General features: G+C 41.8%; 1 protein-coding gene across 1 annotated transcript; it reads right to left on the minus strand.

Annotated features, from left to right (window-relative positions):
- Positions 1-1,610: 1,610 nt before the first annotated feature.
- On the minus strand, positions 1,611-22,573 carry c2cd5 (C2 calcium dependent domain containing 5). The gene is given in 27 exon segments (XM_034233575.1): positions 1,611-3,394; positions 4,035-4,181; positions 4,278-4,471; positions 6,588-6,680; positions 7,156-7,234; positions 7,367-7,456; positions 7,621-7,719; positions 7,968-8,029; positions 8,260-8,323; positions 8,399-8,539; positions 9,487-9,651; positions 9,725-9,911; positions 10,270-10,349; positions 10,468-10,579; positions 10,693-10,791; positions 10,934-11,048; positions 14,365-14,473; positions 16,291-16,379; positions 17,938-18,010; positions 18,013-18,109; positions 20,134-20,371; positions 20,481-20,636; positions 20,932-21,027; positions 21,122-21,293; positions 21,437-21,523; positions 21,690-21,798; positions 22,266-22,573. Coding segments are annotated over 26 exon segments (3,060 nt in total). The 5' UTR covers positions 21,780-21,798; positions 22,266-22,573; the 3' UTR covers positions 1,611-3,268.
- Between the last annotated feature and the right edge of the window lie 207 nt (positions 22,574-22,780).

Raw genomic sequence — 22,780 nt, forward strand, 5'->3', positions numbered from 1 at the left:
TTAAATCAATGATATAGAAAGATCTTAAAATCAACATTATTATTAACTTAAACTAAAGTACATTTTAATAGCGTGCACAAATGTGTTAATTGCCATGCACCTGATGTTTGATAGTTTACGTTCAATTTCAGCTGTTTTGGGCAAAAATCTTATATTGACTCAACCATGTTTTATGTTGGGGACTGGGTTTGCTCTCTGTGTGACAAATAATGTATGTGCATGAACATGCGGTTGCTGTATGTCCTATATTTTTTTTAAAAGGCACCAGCTGGGGACTGGGACTTCAGACTTTCCCAAAAAGAAGGGGATGTGGTTGCTGTGAAATAGTTTTCATTTATATGCTCAATTTGATATATTTAAAATCTATATTTGAGATTTGTTTAACTAAGAAGTGACCGTTGAATAAATATTGCAAAAAAACCTATAGGCCTATCACATGGCAGCCAGTGTGAATTGTTTCCTACATTACAAGATTTCGAGTTTCTATAGTACAAATCTGGGCCATTTGTTGTTGAGTTCCTGAGCGATGATGGTGCCCAGGAAGCGGAAAGACTTCACAGCAGTGACTGGGGAGTCACACAGAGTGATGGGGGCGGGTGGGGCTGCGTTCTTCCTAAAGTCCACAGTCTTGAGAGCATTAAGCTCCAAGTGGTTATCCCTGTACCAGGTCTATAGCAGAAAACATACATTATTGTACTCTGGAGGGTAGTTTGACAGGGTATTACTCAAAAAGTACACGATAAAAGTACTTGATTGTACTTGTGGTCGTACTCCAAGTAGTACTCTGGCCAGCAGTACCACTTTCACTGAGAACTTATGGCAAAAAATCATTTTATCTCTCATCAAAGATGGCAGAAAACATACATTATTGTACTCTGGAGGGGAGTTTGACGGGGTATTACGATAAAAGTACACGATAAAAGTACTTGATTGTACTTGTGGTCGTACTCCAAGCAGTACTCTGTCCAGCAGTACCACTTTCACTGAGAACTTATGGCAACAAATAATTGTATCTCTCAAAAAGTACACGATAAAAGTACTTGATTGATATCTATGACCATGGCAACCATGCTCCGGGGTCTTCTTCGCTGCTTTTGGTGTATTTTGTGGCGGCAGCAGCGCCACTTACAGGCCTGGCATATGTACTGGTACTACAGCGTTTCCAGCGGTCTCGTGTGAACCGACACTTAAATGAATCGAATGAGTGTGAACGGAACTTTTTTTAAAACGTATACGGTGCGTAAACCAGAGTCCTGCATCGGGTCGGGTACCCGATGGGTGACCCGCAAAAACAGTGATTCGCGGGTAGTATTTTTTCAAACGTTTTTTTCCGGGTTCGGTTCTGGGTAAAACAAAGATGATGCGGGTCGGGTCGCGGGTGTTGCATAATAAATATATTACAAATAATAATAATGTAGTTTAATGTTTAAATCCTCAGACCTCTCCCCCGCGGACCGCGCATAATCATAACCTCTGCAGCGCATCAATCTGCTGCTGAGCGCGCCACATTCGAAATGGCTGAGGTGAAGCTCTCTAGCGGAGAGTACAGTAATGTAATTGGTATACATATTTTACTCACTTTTCAAAAATAATGATCAAACAGATGCATCTTGGTTTGACTGAGTTTATTGTGCAATACTTACCAGCCAAGCATGGCACTAAAAAAGTAATCTGCATGCTGCTAGTCAGGAACCAAAAGTATTTTAATATGTACATTCAAGTTTTAGACACAGATATCTGAAACTCATCACCGACAGTTTACAGTACCATTAATTTCTGTCACTGAGTCCAAACACATCATAAATTCATTGTACAGGCAAAATGAGCTGTAGGTTTCATACATGTTATGTTACAAAAATACTAAAATCTGATGTTAGAGAACATTTACACAGTTTTTTTTTATGTTGCACCTACACCATGCTTGTTTCCAGCATTAGACATAAATATAAAATCCGGACGGATCAGGATTATATATAGAACATGAGCAAAAGTAATAAAGATTGACAAAGGTATGTGAAATCTGACAGTGATCACATGATGCATCAAGAAGAGTTAGTTATACCAGAGCTACAAGTGATGGAAGAGTTGCTTCAGTCAGATTTAATTAACCAAAACTATCTCAAAGGCTTTCCCATATGAAACATCTCTGCTGCTCAGACCCAAAGTGCGACATGATTCCCTTAACCATTAACTCTCCCACTCCTGATGCGAGTAAATAAAAAAGGCATACACATGCCACTTGATTTGTCGATTTCAAAATGAAGCAATACAAAAATCTAATAGTTTTTATCAATAAAATAGTCACTGGAGTACACAGTAATGGCTGTTCTAAAGGGAAATGATTGCCCTTCAAAAATATGTGCATACACCAGAAACACTGGCCTGTTTTTGTTGATTTATTATAGATAACATCATTACTTGACACTTTCTGAAGACATTTAATTATCTGTAGGATGCTGCCTGTGAGCAATACTGTAACTGATTAAGAAGATTATCTATCAACACAATTCGTACAAAACCTAATTTGGACATGAGAACTGGACACCAATGAACACGTAGATAATTTTAACAAAATGGCATCAAATTGTTGTCTGTATTGTTTTTCACTTCAAATTTTCATTCTAGTGAGCAATTTTGAGGAATAGCTCCAGCTTTGTTGAAGTTGAAACACTTGCCTTGTTTGAAGGTCATTATGTGGCTGCTCTGAAATAAATAGATTGGCCTTTCAATTTGCAAGTTGCTCTAAAACAGAGCCCAACACAAATGACATCAATCAAATTAATTGATGGTTTACAACGGTGTATTTTTTCACGAGGCCATGACTTTCCCTGTGAGCTGTGGATGGACACATTAGTCATAGCTGCCTCACACGTCACTTCTGCCCAAACTCAAAGTAAATGCAGACACACTCGCTTTGGGTGTCACCAATATGGACGGATGTAATACATAGGCAAAATACAGAGGCATCCTTAGACTTCTGTTAAAAAAACCCTCACATTACTTAATTCCCAAAGAGATACATCAGTATCTGCAAATGCTGTCATGCTTGACACAGAGAAAAACACAGGCACCCTGCACTCCCATATGAATCCAGACTGCATTTTTTGAAGTGTGCGAGTACTTCTTTGTTGCCTTCGTCCAAACCTTTGGATCTTTTACAGAGTTTTAAGGCAGACATAAATTACTCATATTTGGACGGCTAGACTCAGAGGGCGTTTCTACTCAGATTGTGTGTCCTGCAAACAAGGTGAGGCTCAGTGTTTCACTGTCATGTAGTCACATCTGTTCCACTAGGGCAGATCTGTCCGATATTTGTGGTTGAGGGAGTTGGCTCCGGGTCCGTCTCCCTGACACAGATGACGGCATCCCCACTCACATTAATGAGGCACTGAGCCTTGAGGAAGAAAAAAGACAGGCAGATTAATCTATAAGAAGAACTGTGAGACCTGAGGATGCAGAGAGTTAGTCATTGTGCTTACATGTAGGCGTGTTACAATAATTACTTTTGTCCACAGCTCTGGTGTAGGAACATTTTGGGATTAAGTAGAATTAGAGAGAAATGTTCTTGTTGTTACTAAAATGCTAATATGTTCATCATTTGCAAAAAGAAAGAAGGTTCTAACCATTTAAAAACTGGAATGGTCGTGTTTGACCTGTAGTGTATGACCTAAGGACTTAATGATTCTTTATATCCATATGTGAAATGTTTTATATGAATGTCAGTTGAAATCTTGTTGACAGAGCTTGAGAGTCCATATTATTTATTGTTCTGATTGTGTGTTTTAAATTATATTTATTTATTTTGGATAATTTAATATCTTTTTCACAATCCAATTCCAATGACTGAATATTCTCAAGAGTTAAGTGGTTGTAAAACGGTGTATTTGCATGATTTAACTTTTTCATTATTATTATAATCAGTTTTTAAAATGACATTGTCTTGTTGGAATAATTAATAAGTAGTCATGACAGGCCTACACTAATGTATAGATGGAATGTAATAGGTAAATACGTCTGTGCGTGTGGGAGAGTACCTGGTTCTTGTTTGGATTTTCCATCAACATACACTCCTTCATGCTGTAGGACACCACTGCATTCCCACCCAAGGCTGCTACATGGGCTCGAACCATCGCAAACACCTCTGCTATGAATGAATGGAGGAAGCCACTGACACCACCTTCCTGCAGAGGACAAACAAACACACATATCAGGGATGTCTACACTTTGAACAAAGATCCTGGGGCTTTTGCATGTGTAGCTCGTCTTTGCAGTCATACCTCCCGTAATGATGTTGTCTCTCTTATGAAAAACATGTTGATGATCCCAAGGTATTTGATGATGCGTGTCCCAGGGAGGAAAGAGAGCGGCGTCATCTTCACCACGGCGACCGAACTGCTCCCGAACGAGCGTGTGGAGCGCAGCGAGCGAGAGCGTCCCTCGGGCAGCGGACTGCAGCGCTCCAAAGATGAGACTGTAAGTTCAGACAGAGCAGGCAGAGGTCCAAAACAGGGACATGTGAAAAGAAAACAAGAGGAGAGGAAGAGGAAAAAAGACGAAAAGGAATGGAGAAACCAGAAAATACTCAAAAATTGTGGGAAAATAAAAACAGATATGAACTTTAAAGCAGAAAGAAATGTGAATGTGAAATGTTCGTGCAAAAAATCCTGTTAGCTTTTTCCACAGCTGGACTAACATGTGTGCACCTATCTGTGAGTATGTCAGTTGTGTGTGTGAGTGTGTGACTTGACATGCAGTGGTGAGGATGTGTGGTGCCAAGACAATCACTTGGAAAGCGTGCGCTGCCATGCATACCGTGCAGTTGAAGCAAACAGACAAGACAGTTAAACAGTGTCTGCAGACAGACGGACAGACCTGGACACAGCTGTGTATGCTTACAAGTGTGAATACAGTTGTTGCTGTACAGTGAAGTACATGAGAACATGTTTAGATAATTTTTCATTTGTGAAAGAAGCTTGAGAAATGGAGACGGACATAGACTGCTATGAGCTGAGCTGGGCACATGTACACGAGCCAGAGTGTGATGAATGCTCCATCATCTTACTGCAGATTTACCTGACGTGGCTTACATCCATCAAACCAGGAACCTTCAGAGCCACATGTTAGATTGTAGTTCACTTATGTGCACAGGACTGAAAATCCAACCAGATCTTGCAGAAAAGCAATGCCCCCTGCCCACCTCACCTTGATCTCTACCACATTGTATGTGTCCCAATTAGTTTTTGTACAGTTTATCCTTAAAACATGGCATCTCAGCTTAGGTACATTCACTCATGCAAGTGCTGAGAAAGAAATCAAGTCACTGGAATTCCTCCAGTTATTGTCATCAAATTGATACATTTAACCCTTACAGATAATTTGTCATCATATTTGCCATGGCTACAGGCATTTCAAAGCCAAGCAGCTGCGTGTGGATCCTTCTGAGGGGCGGGGCTTCAACATTCAAACTCAAGCTAAAAGCTGGTGTTTCATTTACGTTGCTCCGCCCCCCAGCGGCATGCATGGAGGGGTTTGTCATTGTTTGTGTGTGTGTTTGTGTGTGTTTGTGTGTGTGGTTGCTCGTGAAACGGTGTTCTGTATTTGTGGGTATCATCACCGGAGTGTGCTAGAGACTGTGTCCTCCTACTTGTCTTAACTGATCCTCGTCTTATGGTGTGAGCTTTCAGCCTAAGCAGCTCTAGCCAGGTGCTGCATCTGTCTGCAAAGGAACCGTAATCAACGGAGGCAGCTGGAGAGAACACAGACACACAAACACACACACACACAAACAAACACAGCCCACAACCAAACATACACAAACGCAACAACAACGACAACAAGAGAACAAAAGAAGAAAGAAAACAGGACAGATACAACAAACAGAAAAGAAACAAAAGTGGATGAGGTTTGGGAGTGATGCAGGATAACTCTGTCCGAGGTAAATAGGATGAAAGTGCAAAACAGAAGTGTAGTAGTTGAGGTAGCATGGAGAGAGGGTGGAGGGGAAAGAGGCTCACCTCTGGATGAGACGTTGGTGCTCTCTGGGACACCTGTCACACACACACACACACACACACACACACACACACACACACACACACACACACACACACACATCAAAATTTAACTTTGCACTTGGCAGGGAGCGAAAAGGCTTCAACAGTCCCTTGCCACAGGGCCTACACAGCATGTGTTACTTAGCTTTCACCTTCTCATACATCTTTTGCCCATCCAAATGCTCCTTTTATAGTCAGTACTATAGCCGGGACCAGCTGCTTGCTCATTGTTCAATTCAAGTGAATGAAAAGTAAGCCATGCTGCTTTTCGAGCATGACATCTCATCTAGACAACACCACACGGTCATCTAAGTTTACTTCAAACTGAACACACTGGGCAATGACTCACGACTGTTTATTTACCTGGTAAACGAACCATAACCAGCTGATTGTGGCAGAGCTTTGCGGATGGGGTGAGTAAAGAGACTGTACCTATAGTTGTTAGTGGAGGAGATGGGCAGTGCCTGTTATTCAAGCAGGATGGAAGAGGTGGTCAGGAAGAAATTAAAACAATTTCTTTTTTTAAAAGGCTACCTGAGGCTTTGGATGCTTGCTGAGTGTTGCCTGTTGCTGCGTCTGCACATAACTCCATGGGGAACTGCAGCTGCTCTTCAGTCTCACCTCCTCCTGGAAAGAAGCACATATAATCACTCCGGTGCTCTAGATTTCAAACACAACCAAAGAGATGTTTTTTCTTTTGTGGTTCTGTTCCGTTTTCTTACTTCACTACTACTGAAACAACCTGGTTTTTTGCAAGTAGTTTGAAGGTTTGTTGAATACTAACACAAGCCTATCACAGCTCAGAGATACAGCGTTAAAAGTTTTAAAGATACAGTAGATAGCATTCCTAATCAAAATGTTCTAATAGAAAAGCAACACAGGAAACACATATCTCAAACTTACAGTGGTTACATATGAATAACTATTTGTAGTTTCACAGTAATGGAAATGGTTTTTTAAATAAAGCTTTTAACACAAGACTAACCCTGCATTATATAAAACCTCAAGGTATTGAAGGTATTGTCTGACTTTGTGTGAGAATAAAATGTTAAAAACATCCCCTAAAACAATCAATAACTCCCTTTAACCAGATATACAGTACCTTTGGTGGGGGGCTTGTCTGCCGGCTTCTCCTGATTCTGGTCTTTGTCAAATGTCATGGCAACAGCTGTAACTGCAACCTGCAAGGCAGAGGCACATTAATAGATATGAGAAACTTTTTTTTGTTTATTTTTTTTTTTAATATTGGATTTGACTCATAAATTCAGTTTTGTTGCTATTTCACAAATCAGAGATGGCCTGAAGCCTCTCACCTGTATGAGCTCTTCTTCTGGTACTGCTACAGTGAAGTTGAGCTTACACAGACAGCAGGGGATCATTGAGCGCAACTTGAAGTAAAAACTCTGAAACAAAAACACATTGAAATTACATGAAACTCTTTATTCAAAACACAAGAAATACAAGGACCATTGTAAGAGTTTAACAGTCTTACACATGCCCATTACAAAGGATAAGTATTGCACCAAAAAGGACGTAGTTACCAACTGATCCATAGAGGCCTTCTTACCTTTAGCAGATTCTCACAAAGGTCAGTGAAGATCTTGTTCAAGCCTTGGTTAGTAAGATTGGCATTACTCAACCTAAAGACCCTCACTGATGTAAACATCTGCAAGACAGTAGCAGAAACACATGGCATGAAATATACGATTAAAGCAATACATTTCCTGAATTATAATAGTTTTGCCTTTCCTGTAGATGTAGATTTGCTTAATTATGTTCAAATTGCAGCGGTTGAAAAACACTAAATGTACACATCAATGGCACAATATAATTGAAATAAAAAAATAGTTTTTAGTTAAGATAATAGAAGGTTTGCTATGTATAAGGATGTAACGCTGTATTATGAACACTAACCTGAACCCCTGAAGTCCAGTTGAAAATCCCAGGCATGGTCTCAGTGTTGCAGCTGTAGAAACCTAAAAGTGGAATGGCAAAAGATGAAGAGGCAAAGAGATTTGACATTTGTTAGATCCTCGACCCAATAGGGAGATACCTGAGTGCAGTGAGTGCATAATGATTCACTTTAAGGCTGCAGGATGTGAGGATAAGGTGTGAAAACAAGTATAGGCATACCATATTGCTGCTTTCAGTATACTAAAATACAACACATTTCTTGTTAGATTCAATAAACGAGAGTATACAGTACCTGCGGGGGTAGAAGCATCCATGAGGAGAGAGTGGATGTCCTCCACAGCATCAGTGTCATCAATCTATGGAAATGACAGCAAATTCTTAAACTTGTCCATTGAAATAATTGCATTTACACATGTTGTATTGATACACACCTCCAGGACAAAGGCATCCTTCTTGCCATGGGAGAGGTCCAGTTCTGACTGTTCATCTGAGCTTTCTGAGTGGGAGCGGAAAAGTCTGGATCGTTGCCTGGGCTCAGGAATCGGAGAACCAACAACCTCCTCTGTCGGCTCCTGCAAAGCAAAGGGAAACAAAACCTGAGCAGACTGGCTGTCTAAGTGAACAGCAGAATACAGCAGCAGCGCACGTCTGCATCTCACATGTTCCCGCACTGTAAATCTAGTATAAAGTCTATGTTAATACCACACCACATGCTCACACTCACTGAAGTATTGGCTGCATCATCACACACACACACACACACACTAGAAAGAGTAAGGAGTGGCACATACACACACAAACACCGCCCAAAAATATACAGGTGAGAGTTTGAATGGGCAGGGTAGATGTTCATAATACAAGTACATCAACACAGATACAATGGGTCTACAGTGGTTTGCCCTTGAGAAGTGACTTAGAGATCTACCTGCTCCCAAATGACCCCAGTGGTTATACAGGTATAGTAAAAGCAGTGTAGTATTGTGATTAATACAGTGAATATTTGTCATGCTTTGCTGCGTCTCACAGCTAAAAGTCACCGTGCTCAGTACCATGTTTATGCCGCAGAACACCTCAGGGTCCAGGGCAAATAATTTCTTTAATAACCAGAGAGAGACAAGAGGGGTAAGTTTATCACGATTTACAAAGAACAGACTATATAATGTATGATACATGATTTTGAACAAAGAGAGAATTATACCCAAAACAATGGAAAGGCTTAAGCCTCAACATGTATGTGACAGGCACAATTCTTAAGTATTAACTAGCCATTAACTGCAGGTACAATTCTGACATTAAAGCCCTAAAATACACAAAAACGTAACATTGTTGTTTCCACAAGCTTTCTGTTAACAGCATATTATTTATTTTTGGGTACCCACTTGGTACTCTGAATACTGTAGTGTTGAAAAAGACATTGTAGAGACCTACTTAGCAACAGCATGATAGGGTAGGCCTTGCAGACCTAATCACAGTCTTCCATAGATTCATTTACTGTGGCTGCATGTGTTTCGGGTCTCACCGGAGGGTTAATCTGATAGAGCTCCTTGTTCTTGGCAATGGTGTCATTGATCCTTTTCTGAATGGTGAGGATGTGGTGATCATTGCTCATCTCACCAGGAGTTTTCCCCGCGATCTGGATGGCCCCTGGAGCCGGCAGGGCTGTCAGGTACACTCCTGTAGCAGACTGAACACACACTCATTTTAAGGACAACACACAAATGGCTGAATAAGCTGTTCACCCTTAAACGTCAACCTACAGCCAGACCCAGCAGCATGTTCTCTCCGACACTGATCTGTATGTGCAGGCCGAACAGAGCGTTCATGCTCCGCAGCTTCAGCTTGTTCATCAGCTGGGTGTGCAGCTCGTACTCCATGAACGGCAGCAGGTTGGAGATGGCCGTCGCATTCACTTCACCCTGGGCCTTCTTTTTTAAACGACACAGCCTAGAAGACAATAAACACTGGCATTAACTCACTTTTATCAACGTCTTCGTGTGATCAGCCTTCAAGCTGCCACAGCATGTTGGGAGATCATGTGATCAAACTGATTTAGAGGGAATTAACATTGTACATTATTAAGGTGTTTTTTTTATTAATCATTTTCTTAATAAATCTACCCTATGCGAGATTTGACTGCACTAAATATTACGTTAAAAAATAGTTTAAACCATGTTACTGTCATTGGAAATATATCTTCTGCTATTTAAATGGAGTTTCTTTAAGATCCAGCTTTGGTGTTTCTTCTCTACGTTGGAAATCAGTTTAAAACGGCTTGAAGCCATTTAACTGTGACATGTTTTACCTGGCCTGGATAAGGCAGCCCTTTCCTGTGACAGCTGCTTCTGGTGGCAGGTCAATTGTTGTGAAGAGCACATCAGGAACCTTGAAGACACATAACATTTATTACTACTAACTCATGCTTTTTCCCACCACACTGGGTTTTAATAAATGGGACAACGATTTACACGATTTCGGCAATCGAGATGAATATATTTGACACCTTTTGTCGCCTGCACTGGTAGCAGTAAGTGAGCTGGGCTGGAAAGGGCATGTTGAGCTCATCATAGGGGATGTGGCAGAAACCACAACTCGGAGGAGACAACTCCTCAAACCTGCAGAAAAACACACACCATCTGGTATCATCCTCAAAACTCAATTCAAGCTGTGCTGACATAGAGAGCATACAAACAAAGATTAAAATCAGTCAGTCATAAATAATATCAACCTGTGGTCGCCGATTACGATGTCGAGGCAGCCTTCACGCATATATCGAGGATTCAGGATGGCTGCTGTGCCTGAGGCTGACAGGATACACACTTCCTCACTGGGTCAAGGGGAGGGTAGAGGAAGAAAGGGAAAGAAGATGAGAACACCACGGGAACTTGTTTAAAACTAACTGGGTTATAAATGAACATCAACAATAGGCAAAGCAGGCAGAAAAAGGAAATCTTTTTACTACTACATACCAGATGCTAGTGCTCTCACTGTACCCCACCACAGCATGGCAACCAAGAGCTTTGGCATGAGATTTGATCTCCTGGCGTATCTCCTCCCACCAGGCGTCGCGAGTCTCTGGCTCATCTGGAAAACACAAAACTCAGAGTCAGACAGTTTTTACAAACCATTCCAGGTGGCTGAATGATCTAATAAAACCTCACTGAACACTGGAGTCTTTCTACTGCTATCAAGAGTAAAGCTTAACCTAGTTAACTGTCGACATTGTTCAATTAAAAAAAGAATACTTCCTGACAGTACACACACTCAAACAGGAAATATGACAAGTCTGTATCTAATCTGTTGCTAATGTGAAAAATAACCAGAAAATAAAACACACATCATAACAATACACTGATGAAATATGAATTAAACAATGTTTCAAAGCAAGCCAAAACCAAGTATCATTTTGTGAAACAAAGTGATATTATGAATGATGAAATGAGAGTTTTAAGGATGATGATGAAGGCAGAGTCAACGGTTAGGTTACTTGTGTGTTCTTTAAATGCATATGATCAAAAATCATTTTGTCACTCAATTCTCTATGTCTCCTTTCAGAACAAAAGGACACTGGTGAGAGATACAGAGCCGTGTTGTGGCTGTGGTTTCTGACTATAGAAAGAAGATCCTCCTGGATAGTAAAAGAGTTACTACAAAAAAATGCCTGATGTGATTAGTGTCTCTACATTGTTGACAAACGTTTCAAGTTCAAAGGGATAATTAGGCTAAACCATGGGTGGGTTTCAATAATCTCGTGAGGCTTAACTCCACCACTGTTACATCAAAATCCTTCGTGAGAGCCTAATCGTTGCCAGTTGTGAGTTTGATCTCACTCAATTCTGGATCACTGAACAAAGAAGACATGAAAGGAGCTACATTAGAGTATTGAGCTACACCCCATGTCTCCCTGTCAGTCAGGGCCACATGCTGACAGAGCCCCAAAAAAAGAAGAGAGAGAGAGAGAGACTTCTGGGTGAGACAGGGGAGGAATGAATGAGGGGAAGATTTGGAGAAGAGATGAAGAATAATGACTGATGGCCAGGCATCAGGCCCTTTAAACCAGAAGCAGCATGTCACACAGGCACAGGCTCACCAACGTGCACGCTCATGACCATGTGTACGCTCATGGGCAGAGAAGGGCCATATTCATTCACCAGAGTCCATTAAATCTAGTTTTTGAGTTAGATAATACTGACTGATGGCATTCTTCCTCCATTACCCAAGCTCATGTTTCCTTCCATCCCAATCATTCATCCCAAATCCATTTTTTTATTTTCCTCAACTGCCACCCATAAAATCACCCCTCCTTCCACGCATCCATCCCTCCCTCCCTCCCTCCCTCCTTCTCTCTCACTCTCTCTCAGTATGAATACGGCCCAGTGAGTTAGGGATGCACATGCGTCAGTGGCTCTCTGTGACACAGTAAACCTCCTAAACCTCCTCTGGTCTAGACAGGTTTGACCACGATGCTGATTCAGGAAGCGTTAGAACAGAGCGGGGACAACGTTAGGGGAAGAGCTGCAGCTCTTCTGTGCAGCAGGATGAGCTGGGGGGGAGCCAGGTTTGATCGGGTAGGGGTGGGGACACAGCGCATGCTCAACTCAGCCCAGCACACACTCACACAGTTTAGAGAGTGGAGAATGGCAGCTCACTGGATTTATCAATGTTCAGTGTAACACTGTCGGTCTGGCTTTTGTTGAATTTCTTTGTTGATATAAATATGAAGCCTAGTTGTTCTCAAGACGTCAGTATTGGGTGCATGCTATGAGGGTACAAGCCTCACTCCAGTGAGCTGCCATTACTCCTGTGGGTGAGAGCAGTAAAAGGGGGAAAATACCTGCAGTGACACTATTCCAGTCTAGCAGTTTGTATGAGCGAGTGTTACCCAAGGCTGGGCCAGAACACACCGTTAGTACAGAAAAGAGAGAAAAATAAAAGAGAGATAGTCCAACAAACAAGCACAGCACAACAGCAGCACTCCACAATCACTATGCAAAGACAGACAGAACTCACAGTGACTAGAAAAAGTACTACAAACTATATTATGGCCTTCTAATACAATCTAGAAAGAAGATGACTGACAAAAAAGAAATTGAAAATAGCAAAAAAAATTGGAGAAGGAGCATGCAGCATCAGTCTAAGTCAGGTTTATCTCCACTCCCTGTGGAGATAACAGTTGGTATACATTCAGGGTTTCTGTATATATGTTTGAGGTGAAACAAACTTAGAAAAGTTGATGTTTTTTTTAAATCGTTGCCAGTCATTGCCAAAACTAGTAGATGGTTTGCATCATCTGCATGCTTGTGCATGTGCGTCCTTGTGCATGATACAAACAAAAACAACTTGTAAAACTATAGCTACTTGTGGTCAAAAACTCCACAGGGTGCCTTATAGGCTCTGTAGTAATTATAGTCAAGACATAGTGACATTGAGCAGAGCTGTTAAACCTGCAATTTTGGATCAGCAAAAACCTTAAGAAAGCTATTCTGTTTACACTAGTTAGTTAAAGAGATATACTGTAGGCTATGTTATTATATGCATACACCTTCTTGAAGATTATCAGTACAGTGTTTTTTGGTTATCTTATATTAGTTTCCCTGAACATCTCTAAATAGAAAAGGCTTATTGTAACACAGCCAACATTAATGAGCGCTCCCCTGTCCCTACATTTTCAAACACCCTAGAGTCAAAGTCATAAAAGACCATTAAACTAGCAAGGGTATTATTTACTGAAGCTACTAAGACCTTTAACAGACAGGTACTTGCCTAAGGGCAACTGTCTTATTTGAATGATGATTTCAACATAGAGTTAAGAATCCTATTTGATAATTGATGAGCACATTTTAAAAACACCACAGTACCTCACCACAGCGCCACCTGCAGCCAACAACACCAGACAACAGAAGCAGCAGGCGACAGAATGGAGCCATGCAACACTACTGCACCTCACCTCCAGGGAGCAGCACCTCAGCACACAATTAACACAGCGACACACACACAGACACACTCACACACACATGACCAGAACAGACTTTACATACCACAAAGCCAGTCAGTCAACCACAAGGTGAAAGTTGCCCCTATCCATATAACGGGTTTGACACAACCAATGAAGAGCCTGTGCTAACTTCATTTCCATCAAAATGCTACAGCCTAAAAGTGTGACCAGGAATAGCTTTCACCTGCTTTGGAACAGAACTGAAGTCTTTCAACATAATTGTTCTAAACAATCAAACTGATTGGGACTAGGACACAGAAAGAGATAGTAATGGGAAGCATTAACAGCCAGTTGCAACAAAACAGCACACTCACACGATAATGTAGGTCAATGGAGGAGCTCACTCGTATCGCTCGGACGACAATGGACATTAGAAAGTGATGTGCCTATGAGCGCTGCACTCACCAGGGTTGTGTATACGGTCCAATAGTTTGACAGAGCGAGCGCTGACCACTCCACCGACATGAACCAGAAAACCAGGAGGGAAAGACGTCAAGGTGAAAAAGGGGAACTCCTGCAGATAGAAAACAGTTGTGTCACTTACAGTAAGGGAGAACACACTCTGGACTTGCCAAAGTATCTTTTTACTAATCATCAGTGACTGCTCATTGATTCTAAAAGTTAATCAGATTGTATTGTTATTCAGAAGTATATATCTTAGTAAAAACATTTGTTAATCTAATATTTTTATTGGGGCTAAAGGTGCCAAGAATACATATTTAAATGTATTTGTCTCTCAAGGCATAAAGTAAAAATGTATTGATTACAAGAAACATGGTTTTCTAGGCCCTGTATCTTCGACTGGTGTGTGTAGGCTTAACACTATTGTTGTGTGAGGAATAGTGCCAACATGCAGCAATGGTTGAGTTTGATGGTGTGTCCCCCCCCCATGCAAGGTTTACCCCTGAGGAGTCCCCCACTCGATCCATTCCAGGCTACACTTGTAGACACAAACATTTCAAATAGATCTGGAAGTGATTGAATTATTTATTTGTTTACTATAAAGCCTACATACTGCATTTGGTACCACTGATTCAGTGGTCCATTCAATCCTTACAAATCTATATAAATGAATCAATTAGGTTTGGAGTTGACGGTGAAGGACAAACACACACACAAGGTCCTGGCTGAAGGTATGTACATGCTATCCTGTCCATTAACATGGCAGTTGGTCTTTTGCTTCCAAAATCATCATCATCAAATCATTCTAATCCATGCACTCACGAAAGGAGCTGGAAATACTTGTACCGCCCGTTAGCCTCTTGGTATAGTTTGAAGTAATGACTACCTTTACATAAAATCTGAGGGACGTCCAAACATGCATGTAGATGTGATGAATGGCTTTGGTGGGAACAATCAGGTAGGACCACAGATAAGCTTGTTTCTTGTCCGGTACTCCAGCAAGGGAGATAGCTACTACTTTAACTGAGAACTCCTCCCACTCGGAGCAAGGAGGCAAGAATGAGGATGAGGTGAGCGTGCTCATTCCCGTTGTTGACACAGGATAACCAAATCAGACTCAGGAAAATAATTCAGAAAGGAGGGGAGGTGTTTGACATGAGTATCCAGAAGGCACACACACACAGTCACGCAACCCTTCAAACTTGAAGGGAACACAACTCCTAGCCTCCGAGCCCTCCGGCAAACATGTCCGTGAATCTTTTAGAGTGTGCCGATGGGGGCCGAGCAAATACAAAAGCAGGGGTCGCACAAGGACCACCTGCCATGCCCCAGCCTGCCACTCTGAGATCTACAGACAGCACAGGAGGGACAGGTTAGGAGTTGATCAGACGTGGTGGTGGTGGTGGTGGCCATCAGTTGGTCAAGGTGTTAGGGGAAAGGTGGAGAGAGAGGAAGTGCCACACCGATGGGACATACCCTGGCGTTTAACAATAACCCAGAGGAGGACGCTCCCTGAGTAGCACAAATGGTCAAAAGGACAAAGAAAGGGAACATTACTTGCCCTTACACAGAACCACTCCCCATTAAACACGTACATGTCAATTAGTGATCTTTCACAAAAAATGCAGGTATGAAAAAAGTGTTTGACACTGTGAGACATCTGAGACTGAAACACTTAATGCAAACTAGTTTTCAAAGCATCTCATAAATGCTAAGTCTAGCTCACTACTTTGACTATGAAGTGTTTATTTCTTATGTGTTTCATTGCAGCGATGTAGCTAGTCAATCAAGCCCCAGTCTGAAACAAAACACAGTGTATGTGAAATTCATGAAACTTAAATCATGCAGGGTAGTTCAGTCTCAAATGTCTGCAATTTAGTTGGTAAATACATGTATGAGAATATGTTGAGTTGAGTTGAGTCATCGTACCCTCTGCTCAAGAGCCGTCTGCGTCTGCTGTCTGAGCAGGGTCTTCAGAGGCCCCGCCTCCTTCCCGGCACTGCCTCCATTGCCCATTCCTGATCATAGAGAGGAGTCCAGCTTCAGTTGTTGTTACTTGAAACATACACATCAATGCACTAAAAATCCAAACTGTCAGTTGATTATTTACATTACAGTATTAAGTTATTCTGACAAACCAAGTAAAAGCAACAGCTGAAGTAGCAACACCCTAGACAGTAAACACACCTGCTTTACCCTCATGCTAAGACTACCCTATTCTTAAAATGTTTTCCTATTCATATATTAATACTGAACCTAGAATAAGGTATGCCTGATAAATACATCAAACCACATGCTGGAGTAGGACTCTAAGTTAGTCAGTAGTGCTCTGGGCAGTTGCACCATGCATGGTTCATTTGTTTCGGATAACACCAAGTCAATCTGAACAGCTCTGCTGTTGACCCAATATACAAGAGAGGCGCCAACACTGTCGTGAGGTTCCGTTACTTTGTGACACACAGCGGTCCTACTATACCGGAGGCTGCCAGCAGCAGGTCCTCTGTGAAGGACACGCTTTTTCTCAGCAAGACAGTGTCTGAGTGGACGCTGAAGGGAGGGGGCGGGGTGCTGGCTCTATGAGCAGAGTTGTGACCACAGATCACTGAGCCAGAACCAGAAAGGGACAGAGTGTCTGTGGAGAGGGTGGGGGAGCTGGGGCACAGGAAGATCCCAGGCCTGCTTCTCACTGGCTTCACTATCCAGCAGAAAAACAGATGGAGGGTGCACAGAGAAACACAGATATATTCAGAATGGCAGACAGGCAGAGCAAAAAAGGAGAGGAGTCAAAAACACAACAACAAGGAGGGGGGGTAAGGACGTGACGGGGAGAAAAGGGAGGTAGTGTAGAGAAAGAATAAACTGACAATCAGATGAAATGTATAATTTAGTTTCACTTCATTTGCTAAGCGCAATGCTCAACAAAGGAAGTGTTCTCGTTAGCCAGGTGCAGAGAATATGAGAATGATATGACAGAGCAGACGAAATATGATAAGAAAGGAAAGGAGAGGAAACAATGAGGAGGGATGTCAACTTGGGGGACTGCTGGTCGGCACCTGAGGGGTCCGGGGAGCGGCTCTGGTAACAAGGATCTTCAGGCTAAACAGTCTGAACTGTGTTAATGAAATATGTCCTTGAGGGTAGGGTTTCACTAAACTTACCTTTTCTTCAATGATTAACCATAATGGCTGCTAATGAAGAAGTTACCTTAGATCAGCAAACAGCCCCTCATGGGACACAATGCTTCTACAACAACAACAACAACAACAACAAGGGGGGATATGGTGTGTCTTCACAAAATTAAGCACATTTTAAAGAAATCGTGATTATTTTTGTTCAATAGTGGGGAAAAAGGAAGACACACCAGGCCACTGAGAAGGGAGAGGATGGGACATGACATGTTGTAAAAATATTTAGGACACGATTTATTATAAAATAATTTAAACAGAACCATGAAAAATGTAAAACATAAATAAACAAAACATTGAAAAAAAAATACCACCATAGTAGCACCACAATGAGGTGAGGGAGAATGGAGGGGTTAGAATGGGAGTAGAAGATGGGGCCACGTGTCCTTACCCGTCTTGGGCGTCAAACTGAGGTCTGTGTCTGATGATGAGGACTGGCGGCTGCATGGCTTGGAGGGAGAGAAGGGGGGGAGGGGGAGGAGGAGGAGGTGGTGGTGGTGGGGAGGGCTCTGAAAGGGGTTGACGGGCCGGAGGACAGGGTCAGGTCCTCAGCAAATACCGGCCTGCCAGGAGAACATGACACACACACGTCAGTCACCACCTCACCCTCTGAGTGTGTGGGTGTGTGTATACACAGGACTGGGTCATCGTTGCTGTTTTTTGGGGAGGTTTCTGTGTCAATGTATGATTTGCTTGTATTGGGTGAGGCGTGTTTGAGGTGCTACAGATGGTTGGAGACGAAAAGAAAAAAAAGCAAGCATGGAAAGCAAAAACACACACAAACATTAAACTAAAGAAAGCACCATGGCAAAACACAAGAAGGTGAGATTGGATAGAGGATAAGGAGCTGAAGCATGTGTCCCAGTGGAGGGAAGAAAAGGTCAGGTGACTGTGGAGAGATCAGAGGCCCTTGCAGAAGGATGCAACGGGAAACCTGCCCACCCTCTACCGTGGGAAAATGACACGGGGAAGAGGGCTTTCAGCCTAGTAAGAAAGTTTGGGCTTGCTATAAAGAAGGTAAAGGGTCTGTCTTCCTTCTTTGTCTTGATATCTCAGTCTACAGAATGGCTTTATCGCTACTATTGGACTGTCAACCTACCAAACTCCAGCAAAAATATATTCACTTTTCTCCTTTCATATTACTTCTCTTTGTATTTAAAACTTTGTGTCTTTCTTTTGTATTATTTCCTTCCCTGCCTCTGCGTACCAGTGAAGATGAGTGTGGGGACAGAGACAGAGAAGTTCTGGGACAGTCTCTGGGAGCTGCAGGCCGAATGCACTGGGCTGTTGTGGGTGGAGCGGCATCCGTGGGCAAGGGGAGACCTGGGCCAATCAGTACGCAGAGGGAGAAGACAGAGGAGCGATTTGGACACAAGCAGTGAGAAACGTCCCAATCCAAGTGTAGCCAGAGAGCCAGAGAAGGAGAAAGAGATGCACACAAGAACCAACACCACAACATTGCAATAGAGTGTAAAAGGAGACGAAAAGGAAAAAAACGTTTGTTTTCACGCTCTCTCTATGTCCCTGTTATTCTGTTTAAAGCCACATGAAAGCAGCAAGGAACTCAATAGCCCTCAGCTAAAGATCTCAGTCTCACACAAACATGCACAACAGGGATGCAAACACAAAATAAAACAAGTCCAAAACAGGGACAGGGACAGCAGTAGAAGGTCTGTGACTAACGATCATTTTCATTATATTTAATCTTTATAATTCACTAAATGTATTGTTCATCTTTTGCTGTATGAATTTTCAGAAAATAATAAAAAGGTTCATCCCTGATACCCAGAGTCCAAGGTGCTGATATGAAATGCCTTGTTTAGCCAGTACATAATCATAGGTTTCCAATGAAGGACATTTTTGTATTTAAAAAGGCTGAAAACTGCATTTTCTGCATGAAAAGGTGTTAAAATAGATACAACTCTAACCTTTAGAGACATTTTTAGAAATGTATCCCAAAAAAAACTGACAGAAAGTTGAGGAGTGGAGAAACCTTTGCAGAAACCGCCAAAAGATGTTTACATGCCTAATATACACAATCTCACGTGCACTGGCAAAGATATATATTTCATACATACAAAAAAGTAAACATGCACTCAACTCTAGATAAGCTTACAGTAATTGGATGAAATCACAAGCTAACCACTCAGGATGAGGACAACAGAACAAAGTGAAGGAGCCTGATTTGAAAGCTAGATACTCACAAAAAGACGCAGCACTAGAACATGCAGAAGCAGAAAGTAATGCCACAGCTGTCTATCGAGCAGACAAGGGCGGGGGCGTTGAGGGAGGATGAATGTGTACACTGTACATGTGTGTGTCTCAGGATATGTTGTGTGCTGTTAGTTTTCATAGTACAATACATATGACACAATAAACAAACAACTACAAAGAGGAATCAAAGATTCTGAGACACACACAGGAGTAACTGCTATACACACACTAGCATTCACTACCTTTTATCCACACGCTCTCCCTCTCATGCACACACCATTCTTCTTTCCCCATTCACACACACTCGATTTGCAGACAAACTTGCACATTAGAAGAGGCAGGGTCCATGCTTGTGTTGATGGTTCATACTCACTCCTTTCCATCCTTAGAAGGGGAATTGCAGGCATTGGAAGGCGGGGCTGTGTTAGGGTGCATATGTGTGTTGGAGTTAGGGGCGCTTCCAGAGCTGAGTTTGTCCAGTGTGCAGGCGGTACCTATGGCCCGGACCACCAGGCCTGACTCTCCCTCCAGGTCAAAACACTGCAAATAGCCCACCACTGCATTTCCGCCCATCTCCAGTACCTTAAGCCCTATTTTCCTCTGTAGCTCTCCTACATAAGGAGTAAAACACAGCCATATTAACAAGAGGCAGAACAGGAACGACCACATTTTTCTTTCTCCACGCCAAAATGAAAAAGGGATCACTGGGAATGTTCTTACCGGACATGAGAGAGATGAGCCTCTGACGGGCCTCATTGGAGGCCCGAGGAGTTCTGATACGGTCGATCCACTGGTACTCCGGATCTTCATTCACCACAAGTTCCTCCACAAACCCGTGTACCATCGCTGCCTTGTAGCACCGTGGAATGGATGAGGCTACGATACACAATCAGACAAACACCACATAGAATGAAAGGATTTTAAATTGAGAATAGTTTATCTAAACTTTCCTATAATCCTATAGCTATAATTCCACTTAGCACATAAAGAGTGATCATTCCTGGTTTAACTGTACACTATTGGCAGTGATAAAACCTGTATTTTTGTTCATATTCTAAATGAAACCCAAACTACATTTTGTCAATCTGCATTGCTAGCACACAAATTATTTTTTATACGGTATTTTAACTGTAAACAAACAATTGTGAACAGAAAGTCAAGTCAGACTTACTGCAGAAGAACTTGACCCCACAGGACGACTGTCTGAAGCGGTTCAAATCATTGAAAAGCTCCACTTTGACGAGAACATTAATCTCACCTCGAATACCTAATAAGAAACAATAGAAATAGAAATTATAATAAAGAATGGTAAATATTGAAAGTGTTTGCATTATCATAGTCAGATGAGTTTCCTGTTGTACCGTGAATTGTATCATAGATAGGGAACCAGCCAGAGATGACAGAGGCAGCCTCACTGCACAGCAGCGGGTCAATGTCAATGTAAACTTTCCCTATGGCATCATTAGCACTGTAAGTATCGTGGTCCAACACTGTGACCTGCAATGGCTCATCCTGCAAGTCCTCATCATCAACCTGCAAATCAAGAGAGGGAAAGAAGAAAAAAGAGCAGATAAGAGTGTGAGTAAATGCTAAAATGTAATGAATGTATATTGTGTGGTGTATTAAGCACACTATCACTTCCTGCAATGTAAAAGAGAAGCTCATAGGCCTTTTACCTCGAATTTGAACCATTCTGAGTTCCACTGTGGGTTGAGGGATTTGGGACAGACATCGGTTTTAAAAGTTGTGTTTCCAAACTTAACCTGAGAAATGAAAGACAAAAGACAAGAAGCTTCTTTGAGTAATAGATATATATATATATAATATAATACAGACCATACTGAACCCAAGTGTAAAATGTATGTTGTCACAGGTGTAAATGGTTTCAGTAAAGCAAACTAAAAGTCGTGATCTGCAGGCTTCACTCACCTCTACAAAAGCATCAGTAAGGTCACTGGCTCTGTCCATCACAGGCAAGTGGCGCCCTGCCACAATTTTGGCCTTCAGTTTCCCAGGCATGATTCACTTTATAGTTGAACTGTAAACAAAATAATAAAATAATAATAATTCGTGTTTCAATGGTGTTTTGGACAAACAGTTATCAACCCTGCTGTCACTATCAACAGGGAACAGAGTGTAACACTTAACAACATACCCATTTGTTGTTGACAGTTTGGACAGCCCCTTATTTAACATACATGTCCATGAGCTAATAAGCTAGCTTACTTAGCTAAATGTAACGTTTCTTGTCTAACTCCAAATGGTTTTATCAACGTGCTTCAAATATATCTATTGAACTAACGTTTATAAACAAGACATCAACTGTCAGTTAGCTAGACAGTGTTAGCAAAGCAAGGCTAGCAAGAAAATCCACTTAGGGTAACTGCATTGCAGTCAATCTGCTTAGCTCTACCTGGATCGGCCATGTTTCAACAATAATACTGCAAAGCCTATGTACTAATAATATGACTTTGCTGATACACGTTTAAACAGTATCATCCTTACCAGTGCTAGACTATGAACTGTCAATGTGGACCTTATTGTTGTCATTACTTTTGACAGCCAACCACTCGTCTGACCTCCGTTTATCTCCCATAACACGACACGTTAAATCGGTTGCTAGTACACCAGACAGTAGAGTGTCGTTTGAATAATATTCAGGTGAAATTATAGTTTATAAATGTACGGTCCACGAAAGGACCGACTAATCAATTAATTACACCTATCAGTGATTAGCGCGTAAAGCTAACTGCTAGCTTCATGAGGGTCCAGCTCATGATGAATGAGTTTCCACCACGGGTTACTGTGTGCTGCCTTCAGGTACACCCCGTATACTCGTTCTTCCATTCAAAACGCTACAAAAACAGAAACGAAATTAGCCTAAACAACAATTACGTTCACTGTAAGCACAAATAAAAATAAAATAGACAAATTAATACACTTAGCAGCACTGTGAGTAGATGTAGGCTTTTCGTGGTGTTTTAAGTAGCTACGTACACACAAAAAAACAATATAACGAA

Source organism: Gymnodraco acuticeps, unplaced genomic scaffold (genome assembly GCF_902827175.1).
Source record: "Gymnodraco acuticeps unplaced genomic scaffold, fGymAcu1.1, whole genome shotgun sequence".
In the NCBI taxonomy this organism is placed as follows: domain Eukaryota; kingdom Metazoa; phylum Chordata; class Actinopteri; order Perciformes; family Bathydraconidae; genus Gymnodraco; species Gymnodraco acuticeps.